Here is a 17,768-nt window from a genome sequence, read left to right on the forward strand (position 1 = left end):
TTTTTTTTCTTTTTTTTTTCACCTTTATTTAACTAGTCAGCAAGTCAGTTAAGAACACATTCTTATTTTCAATGACGGCCTAGGAACGGTGGGTTAAATTCCACGTTCAGGGGTAGAACGACAGATTTTCACCTTGTCAGCTCGGGGATCCAATCTTGCAACCTTACAGTTAACTAGTCCAACGCAATAACGACCTGCCTCTCTCTCGTTGTACTCCACAAGGAGACTGCCTGTTACACAAATGCAGTAAGCCAAGGTAAGTTGCTAGCTAGAATTAAACTTATCTTATAAAAAACTATCATAATCACTAATTAACTTTCGTGCGTTTTGCCAGCAGCTCTTCGTTGTGCGTCAAGCATTGCGCTGTTTATGACTTCAAGCCTATCAACTCTCTTGATGAGGCTGGTGTAACCGAAGTAAAATGGCTGGCTAGTTAGCGCGCGCTAATAGCGTTTCAAACGTCACTCGCTCTGAGCCTTCTAGTAGTTGTTCCCCTTGCTCTGCATGTGTAACGCTGCTTCGAGGGTGGCTGTTGTCATTGTGTTCCTGGTTCAAGCCCAGGGAGGAGCGAGGAGAGGGTCGGAAGCTATACTGTTACACTGGCAATACTAAAGTGCCTATAAGAACAACCAATAGTCAAAGGTTAATGAAATACAAATGGTATAGGGGGAAATAGTCCTATAATAACTACAACCTAAAACTTCTTACCTGGGAATATTGAAGACTCGTGTTAAAAGGAACCACCCGCTTTCATATATTCTCATGTTCTGAGCAAGGAACTGAAATGTTAGCTTTCTTACATAGCACATATTGCACTTTTACTTTCTTCTCCAACACTTTATTTTTGCATTATTTAAATCAAAATTAATATGTTTCATTATTTACTCAAGGCTAAATGGATTTTATTGATGTATATATTAAGTATAATAAGTGTTAATTCAGTATTGTTGTAATTGTCATTACTACAAATAAATAAATAAATAAATAAATAAATATTTAAAAAGTGCAGATGAATCGGTATTGGCTTTTTTGGTCCTCCAATAATCGGTATCAGCGTTGAAAAATCATAATCGGTCGACCTCTACCACAGATGTCTCAAGTTGAGGGGTCATGCAATTGGTATGTTGTTAACTGCAGGAATGTCCACCAGAGCTGTTACCAGAAAATGTAAATGTTAATTTCCCTACCATTTTACTTTTTTTATTTAACCTTTATTTAACTAGTTAGTAGACAAGTCAGCCGCCTCCAACGCCATTTTAGAGAATTTGGCACTACGTCCAACCGGCATCACAACCGCAAACCACGTGTAACCATTCCAGCCCAGTCGTAGACCTGGCTCACCAGTGGGTGGGCCCATGCCCTTCCAGGCCCACCGGCCCACCCATGGCTGCAACCCTGCCCAGTCATGTGAAACTCGTAGATTAGGTCCTAATGAATTTGTTTAAAATTGACAGATATTTTAAATAGTTGCATTTGGCATTCATATTTTTTGTTTGGTATACATTTTAGGTCATTTAGAATACGCTCTTATCCATAGCGAATTATGCCTAGTCAGTGCATTTAACCAAGAAGACAACCACATCAGTCACATATTGCATAACTGAAATTATTTTCAATGCTTCCTAAACAAACACAATAGCCTACATATTTCTGTGCGCAAAAATGAGTACAGGACCGGACGGGAGAGATTTAAAAACGGGAAGGGACAGGAAAGTTCCAGGGTTGTGGGATCAGCACAGAACAGGATTTTTTTTTTGACAGGACAAGACAGGAATTGACATGACAGGAATTGATTTTCACTCCTGTGTCAACCTCTAGTGTGGGAGTTGTTTGGTTAGTGATGTTTCTGTATCGCTCATGTGATTGCGGAGTTGGCTAAACAAAATGGCCATTGGATCGATGCAAATAATCATGATGTTCTGCCAGGTAGGCTACTTTGTGGTTAACACTTAATTGAGAAGGTTTTAGGGAAAGCCGGAGGGGAATGCCCACCTGCTCCAGCAAGGACTGGTCCCGAACCCGACTGCAGTCCTGCAATCTTATGTGTATGTGACACAGCTCGCTTTGCAGCCCTGATGCCAGCAAATTTTCCACCCTAGTCAGGATCAAAAGTCGCTAAAATTGCCTAAGAATTAGGTTAAAATACCAGAGATCCTCAACTGGCCCAAAGAACTAAGCAAAAAAAGAAACGTTTATTTTTCAGGACCCTGTCTTTCAAAGAAAATTTGCTAAAATCCAAATAACTTCACAGATCATTATAAAGGCTTTAAACACTGTTTCCCATGCTTGTTCATTGAACCATAAACAAATAATGAACATGCACCTGTGGAATGGTCATTAACACACTAACAGCTTACAGAGAGCAGGGATTCAAGGTCACAGTTATGAAAACTTAGGACACTGAAGAGGCCTTTCTACTGACTGAAAAACACAAAAAGAAAGATGCCCAGGGTCCCTGCTCATCTGCGTGAATGTGCCTTAGGCATGCTGCAAGGAGGCTTGAGAAGTGCAGATGTGGCCAGGGCAATACATTGCAATGTCCATACTGTGAGACGCCTAAGACAGCACTACAGGGAGACAGGACGGACTGCTGATCTTCCTTGCAGTGGCAGACCATGTGTAACACCTGCACAGGACCAGTACAGCAGAACATCACACAAAGGACAGGTACAGGAAGGCAAAAACAACTGCCCGAGTTATACCAGGAACGCACAATCCCCCCGTCAGTGCTCAGACTGTCCTCAATAGGCTGAGAGAGGCTGGACTGAGGGCCTGTAGGCCTGTTGTAAGGCAGGTCCTCAACAGACATCACCAGCAAGGTTGTCAATGGGCACAAACCCACGGTCGCTGGACCAGACAGGACTGGCAAAAAGTGCTCTTCAATGACGAGTTGCGGTTTTGTCTCACCAGGGGTTATGGTCAGATTTGCGTTTATCGTCGAAGGAATGAGCGTTACACCGAGGCCTGTACTCTGGAGCGGAATCGATTTGGAGGTAGAGGGTCTGTCATGGTCTGGGGCGGTGTGTCACAGCTTCATCGGACTGAGCTTGTTGTCATTGCAGGCAATCTCAATGCTGTGCGTTACAGGGAAGATATCCTCCTTCCTCATGTGGTACCCTTCCTTCAGGCTCATTGACATGACAATGCCACCAGCCATACTGCTCGTTCTGTGAGCGATTTCCGACAAGACAGGAATGTCAGTGTTCTGCCACGGCCAGCGAAGAGCCCGGATCGCAATCCCATTGAGCACGGCTAGGATATGTTGGATGGGAGGGTGAGGGCTAGGGCCATTCCCCCCAGAAATGTCCAGGAACTTGCAGGTGCCTTGATTGAAGAGTGGGGTAACATCTCACAGCAAGAACTGGCAAATCTGGTGCAGTCCATGAGAAGGAGACGCACTGCAGTACTTAATGCAGCTGGTGGCCACAGCTCCATTTCTGTTAGTCACATGTCGGTGGAACTTGTTCAGTTTGTGTCTCAGTTCTTGAAACTTATGTTTATACAAATATTTACGTATGTTAAGTTTGCTGAAAATAAATACAGTTGACAGTGAGAGGACGTTTCTTTTTTTGCTGAGTTTATTAGGCTATCGGTACTATTGGGCTACATCAACCAATAGGGTAGACGTAGTTTAAAAGAGCACAGTTGGGGCGAAATATAGGAGTGTGGACACTTTCTTGACTTAAGCTACATTTTGCATAACTTTTAGATGCAAGGCAATTTGCAAGCAGAGTAAAATGCATGTGTTATCAATACTTATTTCCAGTCAATGTCAGAGTAAACATTGCCCATCATATTTTGGTAGTTAAAGACAACTGCGCTGTGCTTCTCAGCCCATATAGCCTATTTCTACAGGCTATTTAACAGAGACCACACATACACCCAATTGATCTTGTACGCCCAACAAAAGAGATAATTAGGCTACTGAACATGAGCACCCTTCCTGTCCTTTGTCTGCTGAAGCGCAAAGGCCTACCTGAAGATGTGCTGTGATTTGTTAATTCATCTCATTACAAGAATCATACATATATTTTTTTTTAATCATCTTTGTTGTGATTGCAACTATTGAACAGCAGTGGTCCACTGCTAAATTAATAGGGGAAACACTAACAATCCCAGGCAGCCATTGTGAGTCTACCAGGGTTAGAGGTTCCAAGTCCATTTTACTCATTCTATGTGTGCTGCTGGAGCAGGGAGGGGGGGCATTGCCTAGGCAACCAAAGACTTTGCTACAACACCTTGGTTGTTTCAGCAAGGAGCAACAGTTTCATCACGTTAATTTTTATTTATTTTTTATTTTACCTTTATTTAACCAGGCAAGTCAGTTAAGAACAAATTCTTATTTTCAATGACGGCCTAGGAACAGTGGATTAACTGCCTGTTCAGGGGCAGAACGACAGATTTTCACCTTGTCAGCTCGGGGGTTTGAACTCGCAACCTTCCGGTTACTAGTCACACGCTCTAACCACTAGGCTACCCTGCCGCCCCAGGGAGATTCCATGTTACCTCAGAAATGGACTCAACCACAGGTATGCCCAGCCGTCCCGTCTTCAGTCAGCTGTTTGTTCCACACAACAAAAGAATACAACAACAAAAATATATTTGACAGTTAAGACAGTTATTTTATTTTAATGATGGTCTTCTGACATACCGTCAGTTACACGATTATACGGTAATTGTGCCAGCCCTAAACTCAAGTTTCACTGTTGAAGAGTGAATCAGAGTAGGCCTACTTCAACAAGAACCAAACATCACTGATATCAAATGGTTGAGAAAATATATTTTATTAGCTGAGAAATTCCCTCATTACTTAACCAGGCAAGTTGACGGAGTCAACATTTTTCATCATCATAACCCATGGCTGCACATTTCCTGCACCTGCCTCTCATTTGGCCCCTTGTTCTTAGCAGGGCTGAGGAGCTCGCCGAGGCATACAGAGTAGGCAGCAGCAGGCGCACAGCCTCCGCCAGCAGCGGTCAACGCTCGCCTTGTCTGGGAAATGACGGGAGGAAACGCTTTACAACAAAGTGAACAAACATCTCTGCCTTTACTCCAAAATGTATTTTCCTCCCCGCCATAATGTGGAATGTATGAGCCTTTAACGATTGACTCCGCTCTCAATGCATCCAACTTGCTCCCTCCAATCTTCTAATCTTCCAAGGTCTTAACACATTCAAAACAAAATAATATTTCAGATTCTCTTAATGTACTGCCTGAGGTTGCTGTTTTAACGTTTTACCTCGGCTGACATCAACTTCTAAAGGTCGCAATGGGGGGGTTCGTCCTTACTGAGACCGTGTCTGTGCATAGGATAATGAATCATAACAGTTTAAACCGTCTATTTTCCCCACCACTCATATAGGCTAGTTTTTCTATCATCTCCCTGGTTCAAATTTGCATTCTCTCAGAAGAAGCACTGCTCTATTAAACAGGGATGCAAACTGGTGAGGGTCCAAAAGGTGTTGAAATGTGCATTTTCAGAGATGAACATAATACATATCTGAACCATGTTTATTGTAGGCTGGCATTGTGTAATTCATTGAGTGGGTCGAATTTAATCCAGAAATGTATTGTGCCGTATCCCAATGTGTCGCTGTACTCATGAGCGGCATGATTTTCCATATCCGAAGCGGACCTATAGGTCTATTTGTTTGGCAAGACATGGCTGCATCTCACTTTAGACTGTGTTTTGGATCGCCATTCGCCTTTTGGTTACGGCGTTTGATTCCTATTAATGTAACTAGCCTAAATATAGATTGTGTCCTGCATTTATCGAGCTGATATATTGTTTACTAGGCCTACTTGGTGCCTCTGTTTTGTTCTGTTTGCATTCATTTGTTTGAATTCGCAGAAGTGTCAATATTCTAAGCCAAACTGCTATTCAGTATTTTTGTTGCATGCATGAATAACTAGGCTACTACTTTCAGCATTTAGTTTGCATCATCTTGGTAAGGCAGCTGTAATAGGTGAAATACCCTATCAATCTTGTAGCCTATATTCATTACCAAAACAGCCTTGCTTCAGTAACTTCAAAAGCACTCAATGGTCTCAGAGTCTCGGCATTTTAACTTTATGTTTTTGGTATAGCTTTAAGACAAATTCAATAGAATTCCAATGCAAGAAACCCCAACAAATGTGCCACCACACCGATTTCAACTGTGCCCTTAGTCACTTTATCCTAGCGCTGGGATAGAGAGAAGCAGACTAGTAGATTAATGGCTGGTTAGGGGATGTGGTTGGCTGCTCACAGCTGTCACACATGGTATTGGATGAAGCACTCATTCTGATATGACATGTCTGACATCATGCTCTGAACTCTGATATTCTATTTGTAGGATGCCTTCTGTGTTTAGTCATTCATTTCAATATGATGCATAGCTAGCTAACATTAATTACTTTGTGTGTAATAATTTGTGCTACGAAACATACATGCTACTTTATTTGCTTCTTGTCAACTACAACCACAGCATTATTTCAAACACAGGTTGGTTATCGAGTTACATTCCAAATTTCCCAGTCAGTCTGTTGCGTTGACAGCGTGATGACACAACCGCCAGAAAAGGTAACGTTAGTGAGCACACAGTGGGAGAATCTAAATTGCCTGCTCCTCGCATCCTCTACTCAAAACTCATTGGATGAGAAAGCCAGAGGTCCCTCCCCTCTAACCTCCTGGGTTTTGAGGAGGCGAGGACAAAAGGAGTATGCAATTGAGATTCTCCCAGGGAGAAAATCTGTTCACGCTGTTCTTTTATAGCTCAACTGGTGACACACCGTCTGCTCACTGTCAGAGCCATCCCATCCCAAACATTTTTGATGAAACACGTGGGAAAATGGCTTAAGGACAACAAAGTCAAGGTATTGGAGTGGCCATCACAAAGCCCTGACCTTAATCCCATTGAACATTTGCCGGCAGAACTGAAAAAGTGTGTGCGAGTAAGGAGGCCTACAAACCTGACTCAGTTACACCAGCTCTGTCAGGAGGAATGGGCCAAAATTCCCCCAACTTATTGTGGGAAGCTACCCGAAAAGGTTTGACCCAAGTTAAACAATTGAAAGGCAATGCTACCAAATACCTCTGATCCAATGGGAATGTGATGAAAGAAATAAAAGCTGAAATAAATAATTACGTAACCCAAGGTTACTGGAGCCTTGAAATAATAGCATAAAACCTTTTCCCTCTCATTCACATTTCAGGAGAGTCAAATGGAGAATATTTCATTGAACCAGAGGCTAAACTCTTACTCAACCTTAATGTAATAAAATGGCACATCAGGACAAAGAGAAAAGGCCACCAGGTCAACTAGACTCACTTTACTAAACCTAACATATGAGAGGAAGGGGGTCACAAAAACTTCAGATTTGCATCACTTTCATTGTTAGGCAGGCGTGATTTACAACCACAGAATCTGAAGTACAGCAGAGCAGACGTAGGGCCTATAGCCCATGTACCAGACTTTCTGCACTAACTGGCTCTCAAACAATATACTGTACCCTCGGATAGGTAGCACTTTGGTGCCCGTCTTGTGATGCGCACCATGGGCCGTGTTAACTCCTATTGAGCTCTAATACACAAAGAAACAAGACAGGGCCTGGTGGCTGAATAACCTCCTCGACAAATTTCAAGGCCCAGGCACACCACTAGCGTTTGCTGGCAGAGAGTCCTTAGCACATCTGAACGTAATTTGCAAAACGACTGTGCACCCATTTTACATGTAGAATTGCATGAATAATGTCAGCTGTTTCACACAAAAACCCAAATAACCCTGCAACAGGGCAAGAAAAACATTACCGTTCACCAAGCAACAGGATATTATTCTGGCAGCACGATCACTGATATTTTTTCACTCAAAACAAGAGTCCCGCTGCAAAGACACGCTAAACTTTGGGAATATATGCTGTGCAACTGTTTTGCAACCACCTTTGAATTGTTTTATTGTTTGTTTGTTTTTTTTGGGGGGGGGGGGGAGGGGGGGATCACTTCATGTATTTTATTTGGTATATTGTATTATTTATACCAGCATTTCTTTTGAAAGTTTAAACAACTACTGATATGTTGAACGCTATTGCATAGGCTATACTTAAAGAAATACAATTTTAATAAAACATGTTTTTCAAATTACTTAATAGACCAATTTTAAGTTTTGCAGACTATTGTGCTGGGCAACAGGTTTAATATAGACTGCTGGTGATTAGCTTGCTAGCTACTTCCAGACAAATGAGAGAACAGCTCACTGACCATTTTACTCACCCGAGCAGAGCTGGTAAGGCTGTTATGTTATCTAGAGCGTTGGTGACTAACTGTGCTGCTGGCAACAATTTAATTAAGCTTTTTTAACAATGTATTTCTGACACCAGCCATATTCAACGGGTATTGAGCATTCGTACATTTTTCAGTTATTCTGGCACACAGACAAGAGTGCTCTGAAATAGGAATAGATAGACGTAGCTGGTAAATTTGCTCTGGCTATTGACAGTTGTTGCAGTGACATCATGAACATTCTATTGAAACGGTTACTTGCATAGACATTAGAGGTCGACCGATTAATCGGAATGGCCGAATAATTAGGGCCGATGTCAAGTTTTCAAAACAATCTGTATTTTTGGGCGCCGATTTACCGATTGAAAAAGTTTTTTTTTTACATTTTTGTTTTATACCTTTATTTAAATAGGCAAGTCAGTTAAGAACACCTTATTTTCAATGACGGCCTAGGAACGATGGGTTAACTGCCTCGTTCAGGGGCAGAACGACAGATTTTCACCTTGTCAGCCCGGGGGATCCATTCTTGCAACCTAACAGTTAACTGGTCCAATGCAATAACGATCTGCCTCTCTCTCTCGCTGCACTCGACAAGGAGACTTACATTGGCTTACTGCCTGTTACGTGAATGCAGTAAGCCAAGGTATGTTGCTAGCTAGCATTAAACTTATCTTATAAAAAACAATCATAATCACTAATTAACTACACACGGTTGATGATATTACTAGATATTATCTAGCGTGTCCTCTTCGTTGTGCGTCAAGCATTGCGCTGTTTATGACTTCAAGCCTATCAACTCTCGAGATGAGGCTGGTATAACTGAAGTGAAATGGCTTGCTAGTTAGCGCGCGCTAATAGCGTTTCAAACGTCACTCGCTCTGAGCCTTCTAGTAGTTGTTCCCCTTGCTCTGCATGGGTAACGCTGCTTCGATGGTGGCTATTGTCATTGTGTTCCTGGTTCGAGCCCAGGGAGGAGCGAGGAGAGGGACCAAAGCTATACTGTTACACTGGCAATACTAAAGTGGCTATAAGAACATCCAATAGTCAAAGGTTAATGAAATACAAATGGTAGAGAGGGAAATAGTCCTATAATTCCTATAATAACTACAACCTCATCTCATGGGCAGGCTCGACAGCCTTGGTTTCTCAAATGATTGCCTCGCCTGGTTCACCAACTACTTCTCTGATAGAGTTCAGTGTGTCAAATCGGAGGGTCTGCTGTCCGGACCTCTGGCAGTCTCTATGGGGGTGCCACAGGGTTCAATTCTTGGACCGACTCTCTTCTCTGTATACATCAATGAGGTCGCTCTTGCTGCTGGTAAGTCTCTGATCCACCTCTACGCAGACGACACCATTCTGTATACTTCCGGCCCTTCTTTGGACACTTAACAACCCTCCAGGCAAGCTTCAATGCCATACAACTCTCCTTCCGTGGCCTCCAATTGCTCTTAAATACAAGTAAAACTAAATGCATGCTCTTCAACCGATCGCTACCTGCACCTACCCGCCTGTCCAACATCACTACTCTGGACAGCTCTGACTTAGAATACGTGGACAACTACAAATACTTAGGTGTCTGGTTAGACTGTAAACTCTCCTTCCAGACCCATATCAAACATCTCCAATCCAAAGTTAAATCTAGAATTGGCTTCCTATTTCGCAACAAAGCATCCTTCACTCATGCTGCCAAACATACCCTTGTAAAACTGTCCATCCTACCAATCCTCGACTTTGGCGATGTCATTTACAAAATAGCCTCCAATACCCTACTCAACAAATTGGATGCAGTCTATCGCAGTGCAATCCGTTTTGTCACCAAAGCCCCATATACTACCCACCATTGCGACCTGTAAGCTCTCGTTGGCTGGCCCTCGCTTCATACTCGTCGCCAAACCCACTGGCTCCATGTCATCTACAAGACCCTGCTAGGTAAAGTCCCCCCTTATCTCAGCTCGCTGGTCACCATAGCATCTCCCACCTGTAGCACACGCTCCAGCAGGTATATCTCTCTAGTCACCCCCAAAACCAATTCTTTCTTTGGCCGCCTCTCCTTCCAGTTCTCTGCTGCCAATGACTGGAACGAACTACAAAAATCTCTGAAACTGGAAACACTTCTCCCTCACTAGCTTTAAGCACCAACTGTCAGAGCAGCTCACAGATTACTGCACCTGTACATAGCCCACCTATAATTTAGCCCAAACAACTACCTCTTTCCCAACTGTATTTAATTTATTTATTTATTTTGCACCCCATTATTTTTATTTCTACTTTGCACATTCTTCCATTGCAAAACTACCATTCCAGTGTTTTACTTGCTATATTGTATTTACTTTGCCACCATGGCCTTTTTTGCCTTTACCTCCCTTCTCACCTCATTTGCTCACATTGTATATAGACTTGTTTATACTGTATTATTCACTGTATGTTTGTTTTACTCCAAGTGTAACTCTGTGTCTTTGTATCTGTCGAACTGCTTTGCTTCATCTTGGCCAGGTCGCAATTGTAAATGAGAACTTGTTCTCAACTTGCCTACCTGGTTAAATAAAGTAAAATAAATAAAATAAAACCTAAAACGTCTTACTTGGGAATATTGAAGACTCATGTTAAAAGGAACCACCAGCTTTCATATGTTCTCATGTTCTGAGCAAGGAACTGAAATGTTAGCTTTCTTACATGGCATATATTGCACTTTTACATTCTTCTCCTTCACTTCGTTTTTGCATTATTTAAACCAAATTGAACAAGTTTCATTATTTACTTGAGGCTAAATTGATTTTATTGATGTATTATATTAAGTTAAGATAAGTGTTCATTCAGCATTGTTGTAATTGTCATTATTACAAACTTTTTTGGTCCTCCATTAAATCGGTATCGGCATTGAAAAATCATAATCGGTCGACCTCTAATAGTGAGTAGTGACCCGCAACAGTTTCCTGAAACAAATCACATCTGGCACCTCCAATAAGGCAAGACAAGAGTATATGAAATCCAGTATGGAATTACATTTGATTTCACACTGGAAGCAAACAGCCCCCCCCCCCAAAAAAAAACATGTTCAACACAACAGTATATCAATTTATTGTTTTGGAATGAATATAACATGCAGGACTAAATGCATGTCTATAAGACAGTCTCCCTCCAAAACTATACATATTTGGTTAGCAGAAACCCTACTGAGTATTTTACACCGCACTGTAGCAGAAACAGGTAGAAAGTTCTATTCCATGTACAGTATACAGTGGGGCAAAAAAGTATTTAGTCAGCCACCAATTGGAGAGTGACTGTTTGAGGTTGTGGACAGGTGTCTTTTATACTAATAACAAGTTCAAACAGGTGCCATTAATACAGGTAACGAGTGGAGGACAGAGGAGCCTCTTAAAAAAGAAGTTACATGTCTGTGAGAGCCAGAAATCTTGCTTGTTTGTAGGTGACCAAATACTTATTTTCCACCATAATTTGCAAATAAATTCATTAAAAATCCTACAATGTGATTTTCTGGATTTCCTCATTTGTCTGTCATAGTTGAAGTGTACCTATGATGAAAATTACAGGCCTCTCTCATCTTTTTAAGTGGGAGAACTTGCACAATTGGTGGCTGACTAAATACTTTTTTGCCCCACTGTATTTGTGTTTTGCATTGGGGGCTATCGAAGGGGTGGAGAACAAATTTGGTTAGTAGAGACCTAGCCCTTGATCATGATTCTCAGGTCCATTATATTACACATAAGAGTCATTGGACAAAGGCTTCTTCTGTACGGGTGTGTTTTGTTAAGAGTCACAACTCTGTCTGAACATTAGCACCCATCGCTTGCTGTACAGTTTTGGAAGCATAAGGACCTTATCTTTCCTATCATAAAGAAATAATTTTCTAAAACCAAAAGTTTAAATTGATACACACCTTTAGTGTTAGTGTTCCCACACGGCCATTCCTCCATGTTACAGCGAGTGTTTACGTTAAACAGAGGGACCACCTGTGCTAATTAGCTATCTAGTATGCTCCGAACACTAGTGTGTAAAGGCAGGCCACCAGAATGTGTCACTGAAAAATACTAAAATCGGCAGCAACTGTGATAAAGCTGGTTAAAACAGTGTACAGAAAGTGTATATTTATCTGTTATGAAATTATTTTGGTGCGATATGAAAGTAAAGGGATTTATGATTGTGTATCACAATTGACCTTAAGGAGTAATGGTAGGCTCCTTGAAAGTACATGCTGAACTAGTAGAGACCCTACTGAGTATTTCCTACCCAACTTTAACTTCTACGGGACCGGTTGAGCTAACATAAGCTAATGTGATTAGCATGAGCTGATAAGTAACAAACAAAAAAATTGCCCAGGAAATAGACATATGTGATATGGGCAAAAAGCTTAAATTCTTGTTAATCTAACTGCACTGTCCAATTTACAGTAGTTTTTACAATGAAAGAATACCATGCTACTGTTTGAGGAGAGTGCACAATTATTCACTTTAAAAGTTATTAAAAACCAATTAGGCACATTTGGGCAGTCTTGATACAATATTTTGAACAGATATACAATGGTTCATTGGATCAGTTTAAAACGTTGCACATTCACTTCTGCCATCTAGTGGCCAAAATCTAAATTGTGCCTGAGCTGTAATAATACATTATGGACTTTGTCTTGCATTTCAAAGGCGGTACAACAAAAAGGTGTTTTTCTTTTACCAGCTCAAATATGTTATATTCTCCTACATTAATTTCACATTTCCACAAACTTCAGTGTTTCCTTTCAAATGGTATCAATAATATGCATATCCTTGCTTCAGGTCCTGAGCTACAGCCTGTTAGATTTGGGTTACTTATTGCCTATTCTTGAGGGCACAATAAGTGCCCATTGATTCAAATTAATCATCATCTTTTGAATGACTAATCCACAATAAAGTGTGGGCTTTTATTTTGAAGGTTTCCTCATTACCATACGAACGTGACATCATTTGTGCAGCTAGTAGAATACTAGTAAAAATAGCTTACAGAACCACGCAGAAACATATTATTTCAAAACCGCATCTTTGTGCTGGGTCTCAACAACCAATGTGAACAACTGTCTGCTGCACATCACAACTTCCTTTCGTATAACGAACGTTAGGCTTTGTAACTTGTAACACAGCTATTTCCTGACTGCTACGTGGCCTTCTCACTATCCACCAGCGTAGCTACCTGGCATTATCCTCCCACATTCTTCTGAAAAGCTCGACTTTGGCGACAACATGCCCCTTCTCCTAAAGAAGAGATGTATTGGTAAAGTAGCGTAACTAGTTAGCTAGCAAACTAGCTAATGTCATTGAAAAGGGGGTGACAAGCAGTGTCACACGTAGCAAGAACACATTAATTAGTCATGTAGAAACTTGCTAGCCAATTGACAATTTAAGAACCTGCTGCCAAAAAGCCTCACATTGTCAACATGTTAAAAAAGCTAGCTAACGTTAGACAGTTAATGTTGCAGATATTTTAGATGCGTGCAGCTAACTAGCTACGTCCATTTCCAACGTGATCAGACAGTCAGTGACACCAAGTCAAGAAGTGTTTTCACTTGCAGCGCGACTCAGCCAAACCGTGTACTAGTCAACCGTACCTGTATTTGAAGGATGCCACCCGGTCCCTCCGCTATTTCTGGCGAGTTCTCAAAGACTCGATCTCGATACAATGACCACAGACCAACGTTCGGCAGGAAAAGAAGAGCCGCTATAAGCAACCCTGCGAACTGCAGTAGACGTTTTTCTTTCCGCCTCATTTCTCCAGAAGAAATGCGAGAAAAGCTGTCGACAGTGTATTCCCAGGCAGCTCCTTCCCGGTGGAAACAACTTTCACAAATTCACTCTGATCAAACGAACGATGTAGTTTATTGAGCTCCAGGCACTTCCGCTAGGGGGAGTTAATCAATATCCTGGTTGGGGGGATCACAAAACGGAAGGAGACTTTTGCATTCTTTGTAGTGAAGAATGATGAGATTCCCTAAAAACACACCACTTCAATACAGCTACGAGTGTAAGTTACTTTTTCGTAGCAGGTTACGATATGAAGTTAAAGACATGCTCCGGAACGTTGGCGACTGGTAACAAAGATGGTATATTATATTGACAAGATAGTCAAGTGACCGCTCTAACAATGGAAATACAAATATGGAAGGCAGGCGAGATCAGGTGGGACCATTCTAGCCAATGAGAGGGTAGATACGCATGACAACAACATACAATAGAGATAGATGTAGAGGACTCCGTGCTAGTATAGTCTGTTTGACAGCATCAGCGTTCTTCATTGGCTGATTGCTCCCAACTCATAGGAATCCCCAACCATTTGACTACTTTACAAGGGTGGAAGCCCTCAATGGCAACGTCCATGCTAAAACAGGTTATATCCATGATGAGTCCTCTATCTATCTCTGAAACAGGCACAACTCAAATATAAGTGTGCCAAATTCCACATGCATCCACTTATGTCAGTGCATTTGTAACAACCTTTACCTTTACAAAACGTATGTTTGATCAAGCCTCACATAGCAAATTAGCAAAATTTGTTGACCACATTTGACACCTCTACAAAAATGTCTAATTTTGTGGGCTTATTTTTGTGGACATTTTTCAGCTGAGTAAAACCTCTGCTTCGCCTCTTCCTCCCTGCTAGTAAGTAGGGAAAGGGTTAGCGAAAATGCTTTCCTAACCTGCTAGGAAAAGTCACTTCTGGTCAAACCTGTATCAAAGTGGTGTGTTTTTAGGGAGTCCCAATAATCAATATTTGAATTCCAACCGAACCATAACTGTGCAACAACACAATGTTTATATTAAATCACCTACAGACCTGCAGAAATAAAAATGACACTTACCCTGGCTCCTTTATGACATTAAAATGGAAGTCTTCACAAAGCTCCTTAAAGGGATATTGGCAATGAAGCCCTTGGTCTACTTCCCCAGAGTCAGATAAACTTGGGGAATCATTTTTTATGTATCTGTGTCCAATATGAAGGAAGTTAGAGGTAGTTTCGGGATCAATGCTAACTAGAATTAGCATAAAGACTAATTATACAGGAACAGACTGCAGGAATTTGGAGGGAACCAAAGTTATTTTCCAATCGTTTCATTCTGAATAGAACCATATTTTTTTTCTCCAGTTCCACTGTCCCGACCAGCAAAATAAACTCTGAACCAGTTTGAACCCCCAAAAAGTAACAGTTTATATAGTTAATTCTTTGAAATCAACATAAATTACTTTACCAATAAGTGCGGAAAGAGCAGCTTCCTTTCAAGTGATTGTTTTCATTTTAACGGTGGTGCAGGACAGACGTTGCTCTAAGATACAGAGTAGCCACGTTTTGCAAGCATGAAGAGGCCAGAGAAGGCCAGGCAAGTAAATTGGAACAGAAGTTGGGTATTGGAGAAAGTCCATCAGTGTGTGTTCTGCAAACAATATACAGCGGATGAAGGTCCGGCATGAGCGTGGTGAACGTATGTACATGGTTATGAACAGTGAAGAAGAGCCAAGTGCAGAGGTAAGATGTGTGTTGAGGAGAAATGGTGGTAATACAAACCGTACTGTGCCGTCTCGGATGGTTCAGAAATTTAACCTGACGAGTATGAGGATGAATTACCTGCGGTAGCAGGTGCGGTGAAGACCTCATAGTCCAAGCCTCGCCCTGATGGTCATGCAAATTATGATTCTGGCCCAGTGGGAGTGACATTTTTGGAGAAAGTGGATCCCTGCCTTTTGGCTGACCCATATGTAGACTCAATCTGGATAGAATATAATTTGGGTAATGTTAAATCTGTGAATGTAGCTCGAAGTGAATTTGTGATTCTTTTCTGTGATTGGGACACATGGGCAGGGTTTGGTAGGTTACTTTATAAATGTAATCCGTTTCGGTTACTAGTTATCTGTCCAAATTTGAAACAGTAATTTTTTGATTACACAAATTTAGTAACGTAATCTGATTACATTCCGCTACTTTTTGATTACTTTCCCCTTAAGAGGCATTAGAGGAAGACAAACATCAAATCAAATCAAATCAAATTTATTTATATAGCCCTTCGTACATCAGCTGATATCTCAAAGTGCTGTACAGAAACCCAGCCTAAAACCCCAAACAGCAAGCAATGCAGGTGTAGAAGCACGGTGGCTAGGAAAAACTCCCTAGAAAGGCCAATACCTAGGAAGAAACCTAGAGAGGAACCAGGCTATGTGGGGTGGCCAGTCCTCTTCTGGCTGTGCCGGGTGGAGATTATAACAGAACATGGCCAAGATGTTCAAATGTTCATAAATGACCAGCATGGTCGAATAATAATAAGGCAGAACAATTGAAACTGGAGCAGCAGCACAGTCAGGTGGAAGTTGAAACTGGAGCAGCAGCATGGCCAGGTGGACTGGGGACAGCAAGGAGTCATCATGTCAGGTAGTCCTGGGGCATGGTCCTAGGGCTCAGGTCAGTTGAAACTGGAACAGCAGCATGGCCAGGTGGACTGGGGACAGCAAGGAGTCATCATGTCAGGTAGTCCTGGGGCATGGTCCTAGGGCTCAGGTCCTCCGAGAGAGAGAAAGAAAGAGAGAAGGAGAGAATTAGAGAACGCACACTTAGATTCACACAGGACACCGAATAGGACAGGAGAAGTACTCCAGATATAACAAACTGACCCCAGCCCCCCGACACATAAACTACTGCAGCATAAATACTGGAGGCTGAGACAGGAGGGGTCAGGAGACACTGTGGCCCCATCCGAGGACACCCCCGGACAGGGCCAAACAGGAAGGATATAACCCCACCCACTTTGCCAAAGCACAGCCCCCACACCACTAGAGGGATATCTTCAACCACCAACTTACCATCCTGAGACAAGGCTGAGTATAGCCCACAAAGATCTCCGCCACGGCACAACCCAAGGGGGGGGGGGGGGGGGGGGGGGGCGCCAACCCAGACAGGATGACCACAACAGTGAATCAACCCACTCAGGTGACGCACCCCCTCCAGGGACGGCATGAGAGAGCCCCAGCAAGCCAGTGACTCAGCCCCTGTAATAGGGTTAGAGGCAGAGAATCCCAGTGGAAATATACAAACATGTATATTACCAATTGAACAACATCTATTGCAGGATAAATTAATGTTAAAGTTTACATATCTGGCCAAATATGGATGTTAAATTTTACTCTATGGGTTGGTTATGTAGGCTTCTTCTAACCCATTACTTTCTACTATATAATAATACAATTAAATTATATATTTACATTAAAAAACAAAGTTTATCAGAATTCCAGTCATTCCAATAAATGTTATACCCCTTGATCTTCAAGAATAGGACTTCGAAATATGGAAGTATAGATTAGCCAAGTTGTTTACCCTGAGCATAACCCCAAAACGAAGAACTTATTAGTCATGAGGACTGATTGGGCTCATTGATTTGAAAAATAAATGCTGCGTTCATGGAATGGCATGCTTTGAGCACTACTGAAATGTGCTATTACATGTGAAAAATGACTGCCATATGCTGCATTTTCTATAGGCCTATTG

The 17,768-nt window shown here is 41.8% G+C and overlaps 1 protein-coding gene across 1 annotated transcript in view; it reads right to left on the reverse strand.

Annotated features, from left to right (window-relative positions):
- Nucleotides 1-14,071, reverse strand: part of LOC109892761 (polypeptide N-acetylgalactosaminyltransferase 10) — a 135,308-nt gene extending 121,237 nt beyond the window's left edge. Inside the window, exon 1 of the mRNA XM_020485524.2 lies at nucleotides 13,851-14,071. Within this exon, the coding sequence (XP_020341113.1) occupies nucleotides 13,851-14,009 (159 nt within the window). The 5' untranslated portion in view covers nucleotides 14,010-14,071. The remainder of the gene's footprint in view (nucleotides 1-13,850) is intronic.
- Between the last annotated feature and the right edge of the window lie 3,697 nt (nucleotides 14,072-17,768).

The sequence above is a fragment of the Oncorhynchus kisutch genome, linkage group LG6, assembly GCF_002021735.2.
Source record: "Oncorhynchus kisutch isolate 150728-3 linkage group LG6, Okis_V2, whole genome shotgun sequence".
NCBI classification, from domain to species: domain Eukaryota; kingdom Metazoa; phylum Chordata; class Actinopteri; order Salmoniformes; family Salmonidae; genus Oncorhynchus; species Oncorhynchus kisutch.